Source organism: Bombus affinis, chromosome 16, assembly GCF_024516045.1.
Source record: "Bombus affinis isolate iyBomAffi1 chromosome 16, iyBomAffi1.2, whole genome shotgun sequence".
Taxonomy (NCBI): domain Eukaryota; kingdom Metazoa; phylum Arthropoda; class Insecta; order Hymenoptera; family Apidae; genus Bombus; species Bombus affinis.
The window spans coordinates 3,794,529-3,810,910 of NC_066359.1; the positions used below are offsets into that span (position 1 = coordinate 3,794,529).

The window sequence follows — 16,382 nt, forward strand, 5'->3', positions numbered from 1 at the left end:
ATTTTAAAGAATGATAATGTTGCTCATATTTAAAAAATGAATGGAAAAATATTCCAAGGCTCTCAAATATTTTTATAAATTATTATATATCTAGACTGCAGATTTTTATGCATTTATAGGAAATTTGAAAGTGTAAAATTCTATAGAATGCAGTATAATATGCATTATAATACGACAAAATATATAAAATATCTAAAGTATAGTGCTTTCTATAACACCTGGTAGTTAGAATAATTTTATATCTAGATTCTATGTTTTTAATCATACAATCAGAAATATGAATTTGCATAAAAACCCACAGTTTACTGACAACAAAAAACAGCGATTATCGAACAAAATAGGAGTTCTTTATTAAATATCATTGACAACGTGAAAATCCCAAGGTATAACAAATCTAGACAATCGTTGTATATAATTAATTTATACATTGCTAATACGTCAATTCTTATTCGTTTAATTATACATTTATATATATACATATACTCAAACTGTACAAAACATCAGCCTTATAAAAATCAAATCTGTATAGAGCTGATGATTTTGAATTTTACAATGTCTGTACAAGTTTTGTTTTTAAACTACCTTCTCTTTTACCTTATATTTTACACTCATAGTATTAGAAGAAGAATATTAATACTTGGTTAGTGATATTATCATGTTACATTTTTACAACAAGCTACATAAAAAATATATAGTCACAAACAGAAAATAGTCTGCAAGATATCAAACTCATTAATGTAGAAAATAAATATCCTATACTATCGTAAAAACTTTGGTTGTCGTTAGCTTTCCCTTCTTTTATTCAGTAATAAGTAGATTTGCCCCAAATAGATACCTTAACTATATCTTACACGCATATTATATATATATATATATTTGGGTTGGCAACTAAGCGATTGCGAATTTTGTTAATACCACCTAATGACAAAACCCGCAATCACTTAGTTGCCAATCCAATATATATTTATGTATATATACTTACACATTCTATAAAAAAAATCTTGCATTTTTCTTAAGACTTCCTGCTGATCTCCTACTTGTACGTTAGTATATAAAATGTGTATGTATGTGTAAATGTGTGTATGTACTGTCTGTGCGATAATCAAATGTCTTCCTTCAAAGAATATTGTCTGAATTGATCTTACATTTGAATCTTGTGAATGCTGCATTGCAAAAACGGTACTTTGCGTCAGTCTTACAATCAAATTAGTTTTAAGCGTAATAAGACATCATTATGTGCACTATTGGAAAAAGAGAACGAGACAAGAAGAAAAAGAAGAAACGAAACAAGAAATACACAAGAAAACCGGGAATTGACTAGCGTACGAAATATAGATCACTAACAAGAAGTTTGGATCACTTGTCTATTTTATTAATATTCAATTATTAGCTAATTTTTTACCATTTCGGAGTTAATACTTTTCGAGTTGAGAAACAGTTTTTGAATTGATTAAAAATTGTTAATTTTCCTATGAAAACCTCTATATTCTTGTAAACGTGTGATTCCAAACTTATGTTCGAACACAAAGTAAGAAATATTCGAATATGGCCGTTCGCAACTATTTATAGTACTGTACATCGTCTAACATATTATCCGACGAGGAAAGAGTCAAGCTACGTTCCTCGTGCATTCCTTTAGCGTAATTAATTTGCTGCGATACCTGTAACAAATTTGAAATAATATAAATGTATTAATACTAATCATGAAATTTATTATACTAACCCTTTTAGCCACTTCCTCGTTATCACATCGAACTTTAGGTCTCCTTAGGAGTTCTGGACCGTCTATATTAACGGCTATCGTCGAATCAGATCTAGATATTAATTCAATATAATATAAAGTGACACCGTTGCTTTCTAGTTTATGCATCGGTTGGCAATATAATAAATCTGCTAGGCTGACTTCGGTTACAACCCCTTTGGTGCCACCGGAAATCACACGGACTCTTTCGTTAGAAACGAGAACTCTTAGATTCTCCGTTCCACTACGTAAACACTCGTACGCCACGAATAATTCTGAATAATTATGTTCATTTATTATGTACAGAAATTCTTGGCCTTCTGCTTGTTGACGATTGTAAGGTGGTAACAGACCAGCGGAACCGCTAGCCACTCGAGGAGGTCTATCACGTTTTGGTATTGTACGATGAGCACTAAATATATCATACGAAATTATAAGTATTATTAATAATTATTAAATATAATTTAAAGTACACTTGCCTTCTACTGGTTTCTCTTACAGCAGTGGCAGTTTCTGTGGCAAGATCTAGAACTCCTACAACAGGTTTCGTGATGGTTCCAACAACTCCTTTACCAAAACCAGCGAAAAAGCCCTGAAATCATTTGTTAACATTTAATTAACTTGTTGCAATCAATTGTAATGAATTTTAAAAAACGTACGGGAAATCCTTCGTTTGTTGCTCCATCATAGGTTTGTTTGAAGATGCTAGTTACTCCTCCAAGTAGTCCAAAACCGAAACCCTTTAATCCGGCTACCAAATGGTCACTACTGCCTGCTGTATTAGCTCGAATTCTCTGTCTAGCTTCCTCGTGTCTTTCATCCATTATGACTCTTCCTAGTCCATCGGAAAGAGATTCTGTTACTTTGGCAGCGGAGTTTGATATACCGTGTGTAACATTTTTCACTAAAGTTTTCACGCTTCCTTCGTAGATTAAACCAGAAACTCCTTCTGTGACGTCGTTTACAAAGCCTAGAGGGTTGCCTAAAAAGTCCACGGATCCTAATATTACTGCAGCTTGCCATTTTAATTCCTGAAATAAAATTTATTGTAATAGGGAAATGAAAGTAAATTAACAAATAAAGAATATTTATAATCGTACATCTTTGTAATGTTTTATAATGGAATGTACTAAGAACTGAGTACTCTCAAAAGGATGCTTCTTAATAAATGGCTCCAATTCAATAGTGGCATCTTCAAACTTGATTAATGTTAAACCTAACTGTCTTTTTATAATCTGAAGCTGACGTGGCAGTTTTGTTGTAGTGAGTACACTTAATTTTATCTGAAAAAACATATCATGTGAAATATTTTTCGCTTCATTAGAAATTTCGATTAATAAAACCAACCTGACTGGGAACGATCTTTAAAGCTCCAAAATAGTATCGTTTAGCATGTGCAGCAGATACTTCGGAAATGAACCTCTGAGCTTTGAAATCGTTTTCGTCCATAGGTACCTCTAATTCCGATCTTCCCGCCCCGACAAAAGCAACCAACTTCAATATCAATTTCTCTTCCAAATGTATGCAAAGTGGCTTGATGCTCACTACCACGTGCTTGTATATTTCTGCATTCTGATTCCTTGACTTCAGTTTCTCCGCAACTATGTGTATAGCTGGCCTGTGCTCACTCTCAACTCGGGTGGATCGTGTTACATAAAGAACAGAAGTACATTGTGCTTCAAACAACTGATTATCAATCTGTATATCTTCCATGCTCAAGTCTAGAGTAGTATTGATAGGAGTTTGAACCAGTTCCAAGGAGATACCAGCTAAACGAACAAACAATAGCTCCTCAACTGGTCTTCGAGAAACAATTGATAGTCCTAAGCCAGCTGTTAAATTGACTTTCAATTCCAATTCTTTGGAATTGACTTTCTCTGCATCACTATTTATCTGTGTTGGTCGGTGGCTGATTGCAATATGCGACCAATCACGTTCTTCCAATAAAGCGAACGTTTTCTTCTGCAAAAGAAAGTGAGAAAGTGAGTATTGGTATCATTAAGATACTCCCAGTATTCATACCCTTTCTTTGATATCTAACACTTGGAGCACTCTTGTTGGGCCATCAGTAGTTACCGTAACAGATAAAAAGCCAGATCCTGGCCTTAGCTTTTGTCGACCAACACACTGTTCAATTGGGGGAGGATTGGTGTGCATTTGAGGGCCTAATACTGCTTCACTCCCTAAAAAAACAAATAGAAACTGCATGTATTGAACATTTCTGCGCGGATCGAGTAGCTGTATAAAGAATTTGAAGTTAAAATATTATTTCATGCATTTTGTTATTGATGAACTTAGCGTTAATGAAATAAAAAAACAAGCGACAGTTTGAACGCTTAAGATAGTTATAATTCTGACTTTAATGTATGCTCCGAATCTATACGTACACATTTGCCAACGGGCGACACTGCCGCCTGCAACATTATCATTATGAGTTTAAGATTCACGAAAATAACATAATTCAGAGAATAAACGGGGAAAACAGCTGGAAATTCCAAATTAATTGAATGTAAGAAAAACAAACGTTGATTTGTAACTATACATTTACAGCCACTTCACTTAAACCAAGGTACTTAGTAATATTCCACTTTAGTTTTAGTAGTAAACATAATGGATGAAACATCCTTTTAATCAAATGATATCTCAATTTACGTGGCATAATAATACCGATTCAATAAGCAAGTGAAAGCTATAGCAAATAAAATGGAAGAACATATGGTAATGAATAGAACAAAATTTATGTATAAAATGGATTGTAAAAGCAAAATACTTTTACTGTTTTACAATTCTACAATTTTTCCAAAGTTTTTACAATTCTAACTGTACGTTCTATTCTGAATATAAAACGTTTACATAAGAATGATAAAACAATTGATAAAAACACCCCTGACTAAGGAATAATACAAGGAATAATATAATAATTCAATAACCATAATATTTCAAACCTTCGTGTAATCCCATGAATCCATCTTTCGACTGTACACACATATTCTTATGTGCACAACATAATCGTCCATCATCGGTGAATCGCCAAGTTTGCGTAGATCTCCTTCGGGGATCAGGTTTCCTTAAAGCAAGAGCACAATAGGTGAATGGTTGAGGTGCAGTGCCTGCTATATCCAACACTAACACTGTTTCTGGAGCCCTTGAATGTTTATCTCTGGGTGGACTAGATCCTATTCGTAAAAAAAATCATTTTAAGGTATAAAATTAACAAAAACATTTCTTTTAGGGTACCTTCGTGTTGCAATTGACCATCTCCAGTCATTCTCCATAACTGAGATCTAGCACCGTATTGCTTTCTCCGCAAAGCAACCCATCCACCAGGACCAGCTTCTAAAACTAGTCTTTGTGTTTCAATATCTAGGGGGTCTAGACCACCCTCTCCAGTCCCGAGATCGCAATCATTTTTAAAAGTACCTGTTTTCAAGAAATAATGAGATCCATAAAAGAAGAATGATTTAATATCCTACAGAAAAAGGTGAATTACCCGTGAAGGCAATGTAAATGAAGTTCTCATAAGTTAGAACCCTGCCCTCTCCAAGTACATTCAAATCGTATGTAGCTGTCACACCTCCAGGTGCAGTGAGAACTAAAGCAGCAGCCTCTATGGATTCATCCAATGCATATGGGACAGAGGAGTGCGGTCTGACTGTCCATTGCAAGTTGTCGTGCACGGTAACCTACAAAAATACTCTTGAAAATAATTTCTAATTAATTCAGTCAAGTGGTATAACTTATGATAACGGTGCTTGAAGCGTATTTGGTACAGAATGTCTTGGTTAATCACCTGATTCACTACCAACGGCACCTCTGAAAAATTGTCCACTCTTATAGGTGGTGGCATAGTATCTGCATCAGTAAACACTATAAAATATGTACTCTCTTGCAACACCACGTCTACTCGAAGAAAATACATCTTTCCTGTTGAATCTCTGATATTAATTGTCAATGAGTAATTGTCATCCAGTCTGATACCACCTGACCACATGCAATTTTTAACATCCACATTACGAACACATAAGAGTAAATCTTTGTCAAGACGTGGCCAATGAAATGCCATATGGCAATTGGACATGATTTTAATATATGTGGATTGAGCATCTGGATGACTCTGAAAGTAGGAAACGATGGAAAACTATTGTATATCACAATAAATTTCTTGTTATTACTTACAATTGTTGTGGTGAAACATTTCTGGGCTAGTTCTAGAGTAGAACTTGATTTATTGTGCAGCTGATATCTAGGAGATAATGTGACCACAGTTGTAGCTCTGTATTTCCCTCTAGCTATCCTAGTAGCGACACTAATTAAATATACTATGTCAGGCCTGCCATCACGAAGAGATATTCTAAGACGATGTACCTGAAGATATAAAAATCAATTTGAATATTTCTTATATTTAATGATATTTATTTAATATTTACGGACTTGTATTCCGGGTTGCAAATGAAAATGTTGAGACCACTGTGGAATTCCCTGGGGATGCACTGAAGTACCGACTCTCACTGACATAGTCCTGCTAGCTTCTTCATCACTAAAAGAAAATAACAAAGGAGCTACCATCCTGGCTTTTTCGTTTTCTTCAAATTGTCCGGCTGCCTCTATCCCAACTCCTTCTTGTCTGAACACCAGTGGTAGACCAGTTTTATTTATAATCCAATATGGTGCAGTAATGTTAATATGTATAGCAGAGCCTTTCTCTATGTTAACAGCTGCGTGGAGATATAATATTCTTCCACAAGAATCTGTCAGCCGCAGACGAGCAGTGAAAGAGTTGGTATTTGGTGGCAACAACATCTATATGAAGTAGATCTTAAATATCAATAAGACATTGAAAAATTAATAAAGAAGGTTTATTTACCGTGCCTGATCCAGAGTATCCATCTAACTGCACTGTAATTTCTAGCTGCTCTTCAACATTTACAGTATGTAAATCCGCACTGTCACCGGGTAGAATTCTACCATTTTCTGTACTAATCTCATATAACAATTCGTGAGGCAATAGATTGGTTAATGTGAGAGGAGCCATCACTGTTATAGTGTGTGCTGGTAGCATTTGACTCATATCCAATGGATAATTATCCCTCATCACTGCTATGCTCATTCTACAAAACAGATTGATTTAAAAACGTATATTAAATCATTCATTTCCGTGTATAATTCGGGGCGTACCTAAATATATTGTTGTGATTAGCCCTACAAGCGATACGATTTTCTATAACTTCTAATGGTTTCTTAACTATGGTCCAATCTATTGTTTCTGTACAGTATTGAAACAAATTGTTCAAGTTGATAGGTTTTAAGCACATTTGTACCCCGGTGTGCGTTAGGGGAATCGATATCGTGGATTGGGCAGGTACTTGAAGAATTCTGTCACTAGTAGATGAAGTTAAAAGCTGGTCTAAAAGAAAAGGATATGAAAATTGGAATTCAATAATTAACTTCATTTCATATAAGCAACTTACATCCATATTGATTCAAAGTTTTTTCCATCTTGATTTCCACTGTGTGTTTTAATTTATTGGATATTTGTAAAGCTGATCTAACAGTTACTAATTTTCTAGCTGATCCTTCTAATTCGACAGCGAATACTATTCTAGCTTTCGGCGTTAGTATCTGAAACTAAAAGTAATCATTTAGATATAGGAAGGTATAAATGGGCTGCAGTCAAAATAAATAATCTTAAGCAATGAAATAAAAATGAACTTTACATACTAGTGTTGTATCTATCTGTATATCGGTAATATTTGCACTAGCATGACGAAAATATATCCCAACACGATCGACAGTGACAGGATCTACAGGTCTCCACCCATCTACCAACACTGTAATCTGATGTCTCCTGACAGTATGCGTGGCATGATGTCTCAATTTACCTCTTCCTTCAAAAGTAAATGGAACAGTGTCACCTGGAAGAACTTCAAGCCACGTATCATCCTTCTGAAAGTCATTTTGGGCCTTAAAATTCTGTCCCACATTCTTGGTATCGTTCGCAGTAGCAATAATCGTTTTGAACCACAATTTACAACCAGTTTCATTCCTTAATGCAAAAGGAATGAAAGGCATTCGACGTCGATATCCTTGTCCATTGCTTGCCTTAGTCACATTAACTTCCTTACTGGAAGTAGAGTAGAAATCCTGCATCCAATTGTTCTTAACTAACTCTATCAACTCTATTAGCGTTGAAGTTATGTTAACATCAACAGAATCTTGAGAGTTAACAGACATCTGCAGCCTCTTTGCATTGAAAGAATTAGTTAACATCTGCTCCCATTGAACGGTAGCACACCATGGTTCAATGAAGGGCTCCCAGCCACTGAGAACTCTATTATAATAATCAATGCTGAAAGTAGTAGATACTATACCAGGTCCCATGCGTTCTTGTCTCAAATTAAGATCTTGTAAGGAAATTTCCAGTAATGGTACGTCAGCATCTCTACAATCATCTATAATGCATATTCTTGCACACGATATTTGAATTTCAAAAGTGTGAAAAACGGATTCGTTGTTTGTACTGATGTCTGAATTAGGTACTGCATGTTGCGTTAACCACAAAGCTGCTTCATCCAATTGCCCATTACAGAGATCCAAAGCAGCTCTACAATCAGCATCTGTAAACCCCAGGGCTGTCAATTTTTGTACTTGCCTCTCAGTGGGTGTCAATGCTTCACTGGAGCGTTGTTTAGCTACTAGAGTCTGTTTTGGTAAAGAACTGAGCATTCTAGAGAACATAGTCACATCATGGTAACTTAATCTTACGCACAGAGGTTGCAATTGTATTTCAAGACATTTGTCTACTGTCAAATCTAAACTGGCTCCAACTGGATCTATTATAGATAATGCAGTCTCTTCTTCTAGCCCTAAGACACAGGAAAAGAGTTCGCAATGGGACAGGTTACAAGAAAGAGGCTTTTCACCTTCTTGAGGGGCAGATCTATAAGAAAGAACAGCTGTGTTTTTCAGAATAACGGCGTTCGTATCGCGAATCGATGTATCCTCTACAATAACTAATTCTGAATCAGTGATATTAATCTTTAATTCGAATGGTATTGCAGACAAAGCATTACTGTCATTTTCTTGGCTGTTTTCGGTGATTATTTGAGCAGTTCCAAGAATGGGTCCTGGTTCTACAGAATTCAAAATCAGGAAATCTCTTACAGCCTCCCACCAGTCTAGTATAGCAGTTAGACGCATGCTGTGGACCAAAATAGTCGTGGCCGCGTTTGCTTTACGCCTTCTGTGATGCACCTCAGCCTGAACACGATTTTCATTATTTGAATTTCTCAGAGGCTGTAAAATACTTGTGAAAACATTAGATTGTTTGTTAGCAGGCTCATCCTGAAACCTCATGTCCATAATTAGTATTTCCTGAGATACTAAATCAATATCCTGTGATCCATCGCTCAATGAATCCAATGTCAATCTGGATTTTATGAAATTAATACAAGCTAATGCTGCAATATTATGATTTGGATGCAGCTTAACAGTAACATTTACCAATTCTAACGTTATGCACGATTTTTTCCAGATTTTCCCCTTGTTATCCATGCTAACTATGGAATACTCAACAGTTTCGTTCAGATCTTGCATGAATTGTCGCAAGTCATCCAAATTTTCGCCGATATTGTAAGAAAGTAAACCTCGAATTAACATATACTGAGCAGGATCCAAAGCACAATCCATTGTGGATAGCGTTCCATGAATGCTCAAATCTGGGATTTCTCTACTAATATAGGTGTCCAAGTTTCTTTCGATACGTAATTTCAAATGGCACATTTCAGTGAGCAAGGATGATCCAAGTTTCTTGATATAAAAACCACCAACAAGCAGATTATCCATATTGCCATCCTGATCATCATCACACTTAATTCGTTTGGCTGCATAGACGTCCATATTAACAAGTTCAAGGAACATTATGTCCAGCATGCATTTATCTATCACTTCTGAAGTTTCGAATCGATTATGTGCGGTGAGCTCTCCCAAATCCAGCAATAACATCTCATCTGACCTAGAACTAACTGGCAATAGAATTACTGGTGCACCTGCCTCTAATTCTAAAGATAATCTTATGCTTCTCTTGTTAGTATCGATTATAGCGCCAACGCCAGCTCTCAGATTAGCCATAATGGTCCAAAGTTGAGAAAAATGGCCAATGAACGCTTGAAGTTCTGCCACGAATCTTTGAGTGTGTACATAATGGACAGCAGACATCTCTAGTTTTAATTGGGCATCATAAGGTCGTTTTTCAGAATCAACATAGCTGGAATACTGAAAATTCAGAGCTTTCCGTCCAGATGAAAGGAACCTCTCTCTATAAAACCTTCCATGCGGTGTTAAGTCTAGCAAAGACATCGATCCCAAGGATCCTGACACTTTCGTCTTCCCATTTGCTTTCAAAATGTGCATGTTTGCATTAGATACATTGGCTTTAGCAATTTCCCTCTCAGATTGTATCAAAACCAGCGTTAAAGACCTAACTTCTATCTCAGTTTCTGATCGTAGAGGCAGATTATCCGCCTTGTCCAATTGATCTGTGCCAGTGGACGTTTGATGCATTGTAACTTTAGGACTGCTTTCTGAGGGACCAGCAAACCCAAAGAAATCAAATACCACCATCCAGGATTCGACATTAATGACCAAGTCCAAACAATTAAAATCCACTGTGACAAGTTTTTGATGAAACTGATTTTTCGTTGGCAGATCACAGTCTGGTTCTGTTATGGTAATGCTCATTAGTACCAAATTCTCTTCACTGGTTGATGCACCAGGAGACGGAGGTGGAGTATTTGGCGTGTTTGCCAAAGAAACCGGTTTTCTGCGCCAGTGAGCAGGAATTGTCCCATATAAGGTATCAGTTTCTAATCTGTCAGGTAAACTTCCTCGCCCAAATTCGCTTCTAATTTTTTGTACAAAGGCGAAATCAGGACAAGACTTAGAGACACCAGCTAAAAGTTTGGCACGAGTCGGAGCTGACGATTGCATCATGTATCTATGCCTGGAGCCAATAGGACAAAGAAGGTCCTCCATCAAAAGGGATCGTAGAGCAACTTGAATAGTGGATTCATTTTTTTGCAATTTCTCATATTTGGCCACAAAATCCCTCATGGACAATTCAACTAATGGCTGTTCCAAAAGTCCCTGTTTGAGTTCTATACCTAGAGTAGGCAGTTCAAATAAAACTTTGATGGAGAGGTCAAGTTTATCAGAATAATTTGGTTCTTTGTTCATTGCTTGAGACTTTTGAACAACGGGTACAGATACTGGCATGGAGAAAAGTCTATTAGTAGTATCTAATAACTGTTCATATTGTTCTCGAGATAGGGAGACTTTTAATGGTGTCATTACAACTCCATGGACTTGGACAATAGGACTACTGAAAAATTCATTGTCAAGAAAGAAACTCGGGCTTTGTGCTAACGCATTCTCCTTTTCAACCACGACTTTTAATACAGTATCATGCAAAATTGGCTTGCCTGATTCTTTGCAACAGTATATTTCTTCGGCTCTTAGAGGGAGATTACTATGAACTTGTCCCACGTTAGCAGATATCTCCAAAGAGTACAAATTCATTTCCCTAACTTCTAGAGTTAATTTGTGCTTCGCCATGGAACCTTGATGAGGTTCATGTTGCAAGGACATAGTGCCAAGATGTGCAACGAAAACTTGTCTACTGTGAGACGAACGCGGAATTACCAAAACAGGGCTATCCAACAGGATATCTAATTTCAAAGACAAACTTCCTGAATTTTCCAAATCCACAGACAAACTTGGTAAACGTCTACGAGGTGGAATGGACCAATCCTCTGCGTTTACTAAGCCTATGGCCATGTCTGTAGCAGCTGCGCTGATCTGCCGTGCAAGCTTACTCAAATACTGTTTAAACTCGTCAGCACAAGAACGTAACTCTGACAATAAATGAGGAGCGTGGGTATACCAAACGCTACCAATACGAATTGTTAGATCTATTAAGGTTTCCATTCCATCTTGCTGTTGTGCACAAGGTTTGGTACATCGATTGGCGGAAAACCGTAAAGCTTCTGGCTGATTAGGCAGACCAGGAAAATGTTCTAATGGATGTTGAGATGGATCAGCTATTGGGTCTCTTCCAACACTGACGATTCTTTGGTGCGTTTTACCGGTTGGTGTTTGATCCAAGATTTGTAAACCTCCAAGTGAACCAGAGATAGAAGCGTTTACTGCCAAAGTAGCTTGTATGCGAGCGTCACACATCGTAGCTGTGGCAATTTTCTGACCAACCAAGTGATTATCCTGTATCACTGCCCTTAAGAGAAGCACATTCAGTCTATGGAAATCAAAGGTTACTTCTGTCCTGATGGAAACCTTTGGCTCTATAGTTTGGCTTGAGAGGGATTCTTGTCTCTCAATGTATCCTGATTTCATCTTTCTTTGAGAAGGGAATATCCTTTTAAAGAATCCCATTAGTTCTACAATGGTTTCCTGATTAGCAATAATATCCAAGTTGTTGAACTGAATATTGGCTACTCTCAAAATCTCTAATGTATCATATACTAAAGTTAATTCAACTACTATCAAAGCTTCAGAATCCATTTTCTCCAATTCGATTAAAGAATTACTCCTGGGTGATTGCGAATTCTTCGCTTTGCTTGCTAGATTAGACAAAGCATTGGTCAAAGCAACTGGAGAAGTCAGTCTCCTTGGCATATTGGGATCAGGAGAACCAGGAGAGACTGGAGAAACAGGAGATGTTGGTTCCGAATCTCTTAAGCTCCCAGAAATACTGTCCATCCCTACGTGTTTGTGACTGGCTACTAATAATTCAAAATCAGGACCAAATTCCTGAAGAGCATCGACGAGAAGCAAACCATGGACAGATAGGGAAACATTGATATCTGCAGACCTTTTGCTAAAACCGGCTCGAACTCCAGAAACCTGGAGTTCTGCAACACTACGGCCTCTAGATTGCAACTCGAAAGTCATCTGATCAATAATGAATTGAACCATAACTGCGTGGCTTAAAGATTTGTCTAGGTTCTCTTCTTTCTTAGGACTCTCTGGTTCTATACTGATTACATCAGCCTGAGAAATTCCTGTGGATTTCGAGAAGCTAGATAATAAATTATACATCAGTCTAATTGCCTCCACCTTCTGTTCATTAACATGAACCACCAGTCTAGGCAGATTCCCAGACACAGTCACGGATGGCAAATTCGGATCAGAGGAAGCAAACACTCTTCGTTCAATTTGCAAAGATATGTTGAAACGTTCCAGAACGTGCAAGCTAGACATCCCCCTGGTTCGTATGTGTTTCCAATTGTCTTTCACTTTCCCTACGAGAATCTGCAAATCCACCAGATCGATAGTATAGTGGTCGTACAGCTTCTGATGCAATGCTGTCTCAGAAATGATCGGGAAGTCTTGTATGGAACCATTTTCTTGACTTCCAGGCGGTGTCGAACAAGGTGTCTCGAATCTTTCATCTTCATCGTCGCTATTTAGTTCAGGAGAGTTCGATTTAATGATTACTTCGTTATTTTGTACGTTATTCGACAAGTGGAGCTTTCCGAAATCTACAACAACCACCGCAGCATTGGAATCGGTAAAATTCTCAACTAGTAGAATTTGTGGTGCTGATATATTGAACTGCAAATCCCAGGAGGACCGATATACCAAATCTCCATCTAAAATCTGTTCCCAGTTCTTGATGAGCTGTCTTCGAGTTCGTCGCTTCATTGCTTGAAACCTTTGATTGGTCGATGATCTATGTGGTTTGCACATAAAGTCTATAAGCCAATGTATTACTGTAGGGTTGTAAACTACATCTAATGACTTTGAATTCACTTGCAGCAAATGATCAGCATTTAAATGCAATGGTCTTTTTTCGTAAGTCATTTCAAAGAGTTGTTGAGGTGATTGATTGGTTAACTTTTCTGAAGAACCACGTACTCTAGAGGTTATTGTGGGAATTATTTGAGGCTGCACCAAAATCGGGAATGTGGAATTCTCTGTGAGATAATCGTGAAGATACAAGGCTCCCAAACTGATAAAGAATTTGTGAGATCCATATCTGGGTCTCGAATCGTAACTCAAGTTTACTCTTTCGAATTGTAGCTCTATAACCGCTTTCGTATTCTTGCCATCGTTCTTCATTGTACAAAGGGAAAAAGCGCCTTTAGATAAAGCAAAATTGAACTGTCCAAACACTGTATCTCGACGTAACAAGGTGTCATCATCTATAGTGTCTGCCAAAACATCCAAAAGCTCTCCATCAAATGTAGAGGATGTACTTTGAGTGTTTGTGTTTGAACTCTTTGAATACCAGCCCCACCACTGTGGAAACCACTGCTCCAACATTCCTCTAGGTTGTGGTACATTTACATCAGAATTTTGAGGTAGTTTTGGAGGTTTAACTCTATACATTGCTACTTCTCTCAGTACTCTCAATTCATCGAAACTTCGTTCCTGTTCTATCCTTTCTTTTAACTGTTTGATATCTGGAGGTAAGATACTAGTTGGTGTTCCTATAAAGTGACACTGATGAGTATCAAGAAGCAATGAAATGGTAGATTCCCATAATTTTTCTTAAATACCTAGCAATTTAACATAACTCTCTACATATAAAATGTTCTCATTGCCTCTTTGAAGGATATCTTTCCATGATGGTTTAGGTTTCAGAGCGTCTTTTCCGAGGTGACATCTTGCTGCATACTTCCACCACTCCCTTGGAGCAGCAGACACACTAAACAGTGGACGGCAACATCTCTGTTGCTTACGACGTTCTATATCTTTCAATTCTCTTATACATTTAACTATTTGATCGTATTGTACCTAAGAGAAAGTCACTTGCAATATAAGGACTCTAAATAGTGAAAGCAGATATATAGTCGTAAACTTACATCTGTGAGACATAATGGGACATCATCTAATAAAAGATCAACAACCATTCTAGGTTTATTTGTGGATCTCAACGGTCGTTCAGACCTATCTCTCTTGATATGAGCTCTTGCATTAACAGGTAATAAGATGTGGTTCTTTATTATATTGTTTGACTCGCTCATAGCAATCTGAGAATGAAAATAATTTCAAAATTATTGGCTAATTTATTTTAATTAATTGAGCTAGGTATATAAAAACCAATATATACAGCTAAATCACCGAGATTAAGAGACCCAAGAAATTCATCTTTTTTCATGTGATTCCAATAAATAGAAAGCCTGTCAAGTTCCATGAGCTTGAAAGAAGCATCTGTGAGATTCCAGGATGTAGAACCAGGTATCCAACTAGCATCACAACTTTGTGCAGTTAGAGCTCCTATAGTTACACCAAGTGTAACACCAGTACCTATTAATCACAATTATTTTTCAGTAATATATTTACCATTACTTTATTTATCTTATTGAATAAGAAAACTTTTTTCACCATCTGACAATGTCACACCATCTTCATATCTTATGTGAACATCCTTAATATTGAGCTGTAAATTTTCAATAATATTTGTGATCAAGGAGGTGCCATAATTTACCCAGGAACTGTAACTGGTGGCATAATAACCAGGATCTCGTTCTGTGTCTGTTCTCCATCTTGCTTCTAATGAATCTAATCGACTCAACTTATATTCTAAAATTGCCTGCTCTTCAGTTTCACTATCAAACTATAAATACAATTATCTATAAACACATATAACTGAATATACACTGCAGGGAAATCACAGATCATATACCTCATCTAAACTGATTGGCCCAGCTACCAAATAAAGTTGCTCTATCAGTATAACCCATGAAGCTGTTCTTATTTGACGAACAGGTACTTGTAATCTTACTTTACCAATAAATCCTGCTTTTATTTCCACTGGTAATCCAATATGACGCAAGGCCTCTTTCTTTAATGGTAAATTCTCTAATTCAACTTCACCTAAAATAAGATATTTTCATTTTACTATTAAACTTCATTGAGTGAGTACTATTAAATTTCAATGTACGCTTAAGGAGATTTGATTTGAAACTAAATAATCCTATCTAACAAGCAGTGATATAATGTACAACTAATTCTAAATTTTTAAATAATATAAGGGAAGTAGTATCAGCGAGGTATTTCAATAAAAATCGATTCTAATATTACATGAATACAATTAAGAAGGAAAACATAACCTTACCAGAGAGTAAGGCGATACTCAATTGATCGGTATTTAAATTTTCCACATATTTCCCGAGATAATTATTTAACACCCAGGCAACGAGTCCTTCCAACATTTTGAAGGATTGTAAAGTTCCTTAACAGCTACAAGGACCAACTTATATACAAAAGCAGGCATAAGTATATTCTGTATAGGTTATATTCGTCAAAGTTTCGTTCAAATTTTCGAAACTCACGATGTAATAGCGATTATGGGTCGTACGATCGGCGAGATGTAGCTCTGAACGAGCAAAAGTAACATTTTTTACATCGAAATACTATTTCTTTTATTACGAAAGCCACGAGATCTCCAGTTAACAATACAGATCATATGAAAGAAGCTTCATCGATCGTGAACACCATCGTGCCCAATTTCGACGTCTCGTTAAGAACTTTGAAACTTGCGATTATTTATAACAAAACGCAACATTTTTTTATAATGTAAAATTCTGATCAAGTTGCGAACTATGTAGGAGGGGGGGCAACG

The 16,382-nt window shown here is 36.7% G+C and overlaps 1 protein-coding gene across 3 annotated transcripts; it reads right to left on the reverse strand.

The window, feature by feature from the left end:
- Positions 1 to 325: 325 nt before the first annotated feature.
- LOC126925428 (intermembrane lipid transfer protein Vps13D) lies at positions 326 to 16,375 on the reverse strand. Of its 3 annotated transcripts, XM_050740953.1 has the most exons (25): positions 16,093 to 16,375; positions 15,876 to 16,013; positions 15,444 to 15,634; positions 15,143 to 15,374; positions 14,868 to 15,064; positions 14,620 to 14,787; positions 14,314 to 14,551; positions 7,460 to 14,244; positions 7,210 to 7,366; positions 6,917 to 7,145; positions 6,606 to 6,849; positions 6,173 to 6,541; positions 5,918 to 6,106; positions 5,532 to 5,855; positions 5,232 to 5,424; positions 4,979 to 5,161; positions 4,687 to 4,917; positions 4,129 to 4,155; positions 3,764 to 3,924; positions 3,089 to 3,703; positions 2,842 to 3,024; positions 2,401 to 2,772; positions 2,221 to 2,333; positions 1,724 to 2,153; positions 326 to 1,661 (listed from the first exon to the last, which is right to left on the reverse strand). In XM_050740953.1, the coding sequence occupies exons 2-25, from the start codon at positions 15,970 to 15,972 to the stop codon at positions 1,560 to 1,562; spliced, it is 12,030 nt and encodes a 4,009-aa protein (XP_050596910.1). In that variant the 5' UTR covers positions 15,973 to 16,013; positions 16,093 to 16,375; the 3' UTR covers positions 326 to 1,559. The 3 variants fall into 3 exon arrangements, with proteins under 3 accessions (XP_050596910.1, XP_050596911.1, XP_050596912.1); XM_050740954.1 differs by lacking the exon at positions 4,129 to 4,155 and having other exon boundaries at positions 15,876 to 16,374; XM_050740955.1 differs by lacking the exons at positions 15,143 to 15,374; positions 15,444 to 15,634; positions 15,876 to 16,013; positions 16,093 to 16,375 and having other exon boundaries at positions 14,879 to 15,052.
- Positions 16,376 to 16,382: the final 7 nt, after the last annotated feature.

Bases quoted from the DNA above. Each gene is read 5' to 3' on its own strand.
- LOC126925428 (XM_050740953.1), bottom strand. From the start codon at position 15,972: ATGTTGGAAGGACTCGTTGCCTGGGTGTTAAATAATTATCTCGGGAAA. The intron at 14,552-14,619 runs GTAAGTTTACGA...ACTTTCTCTTAG, and splicing joins TCCCATTATGTCTCACAGAT to GTACAATACGATCAAATAGT. The intron at 3,925-4,128 runs GTACGTATAGAT...TTGTTTTTTTAG, and splicing joins TGTCGCCCGTTGGCAAATGT to GGAGTGAAGCAGTATTAGGC.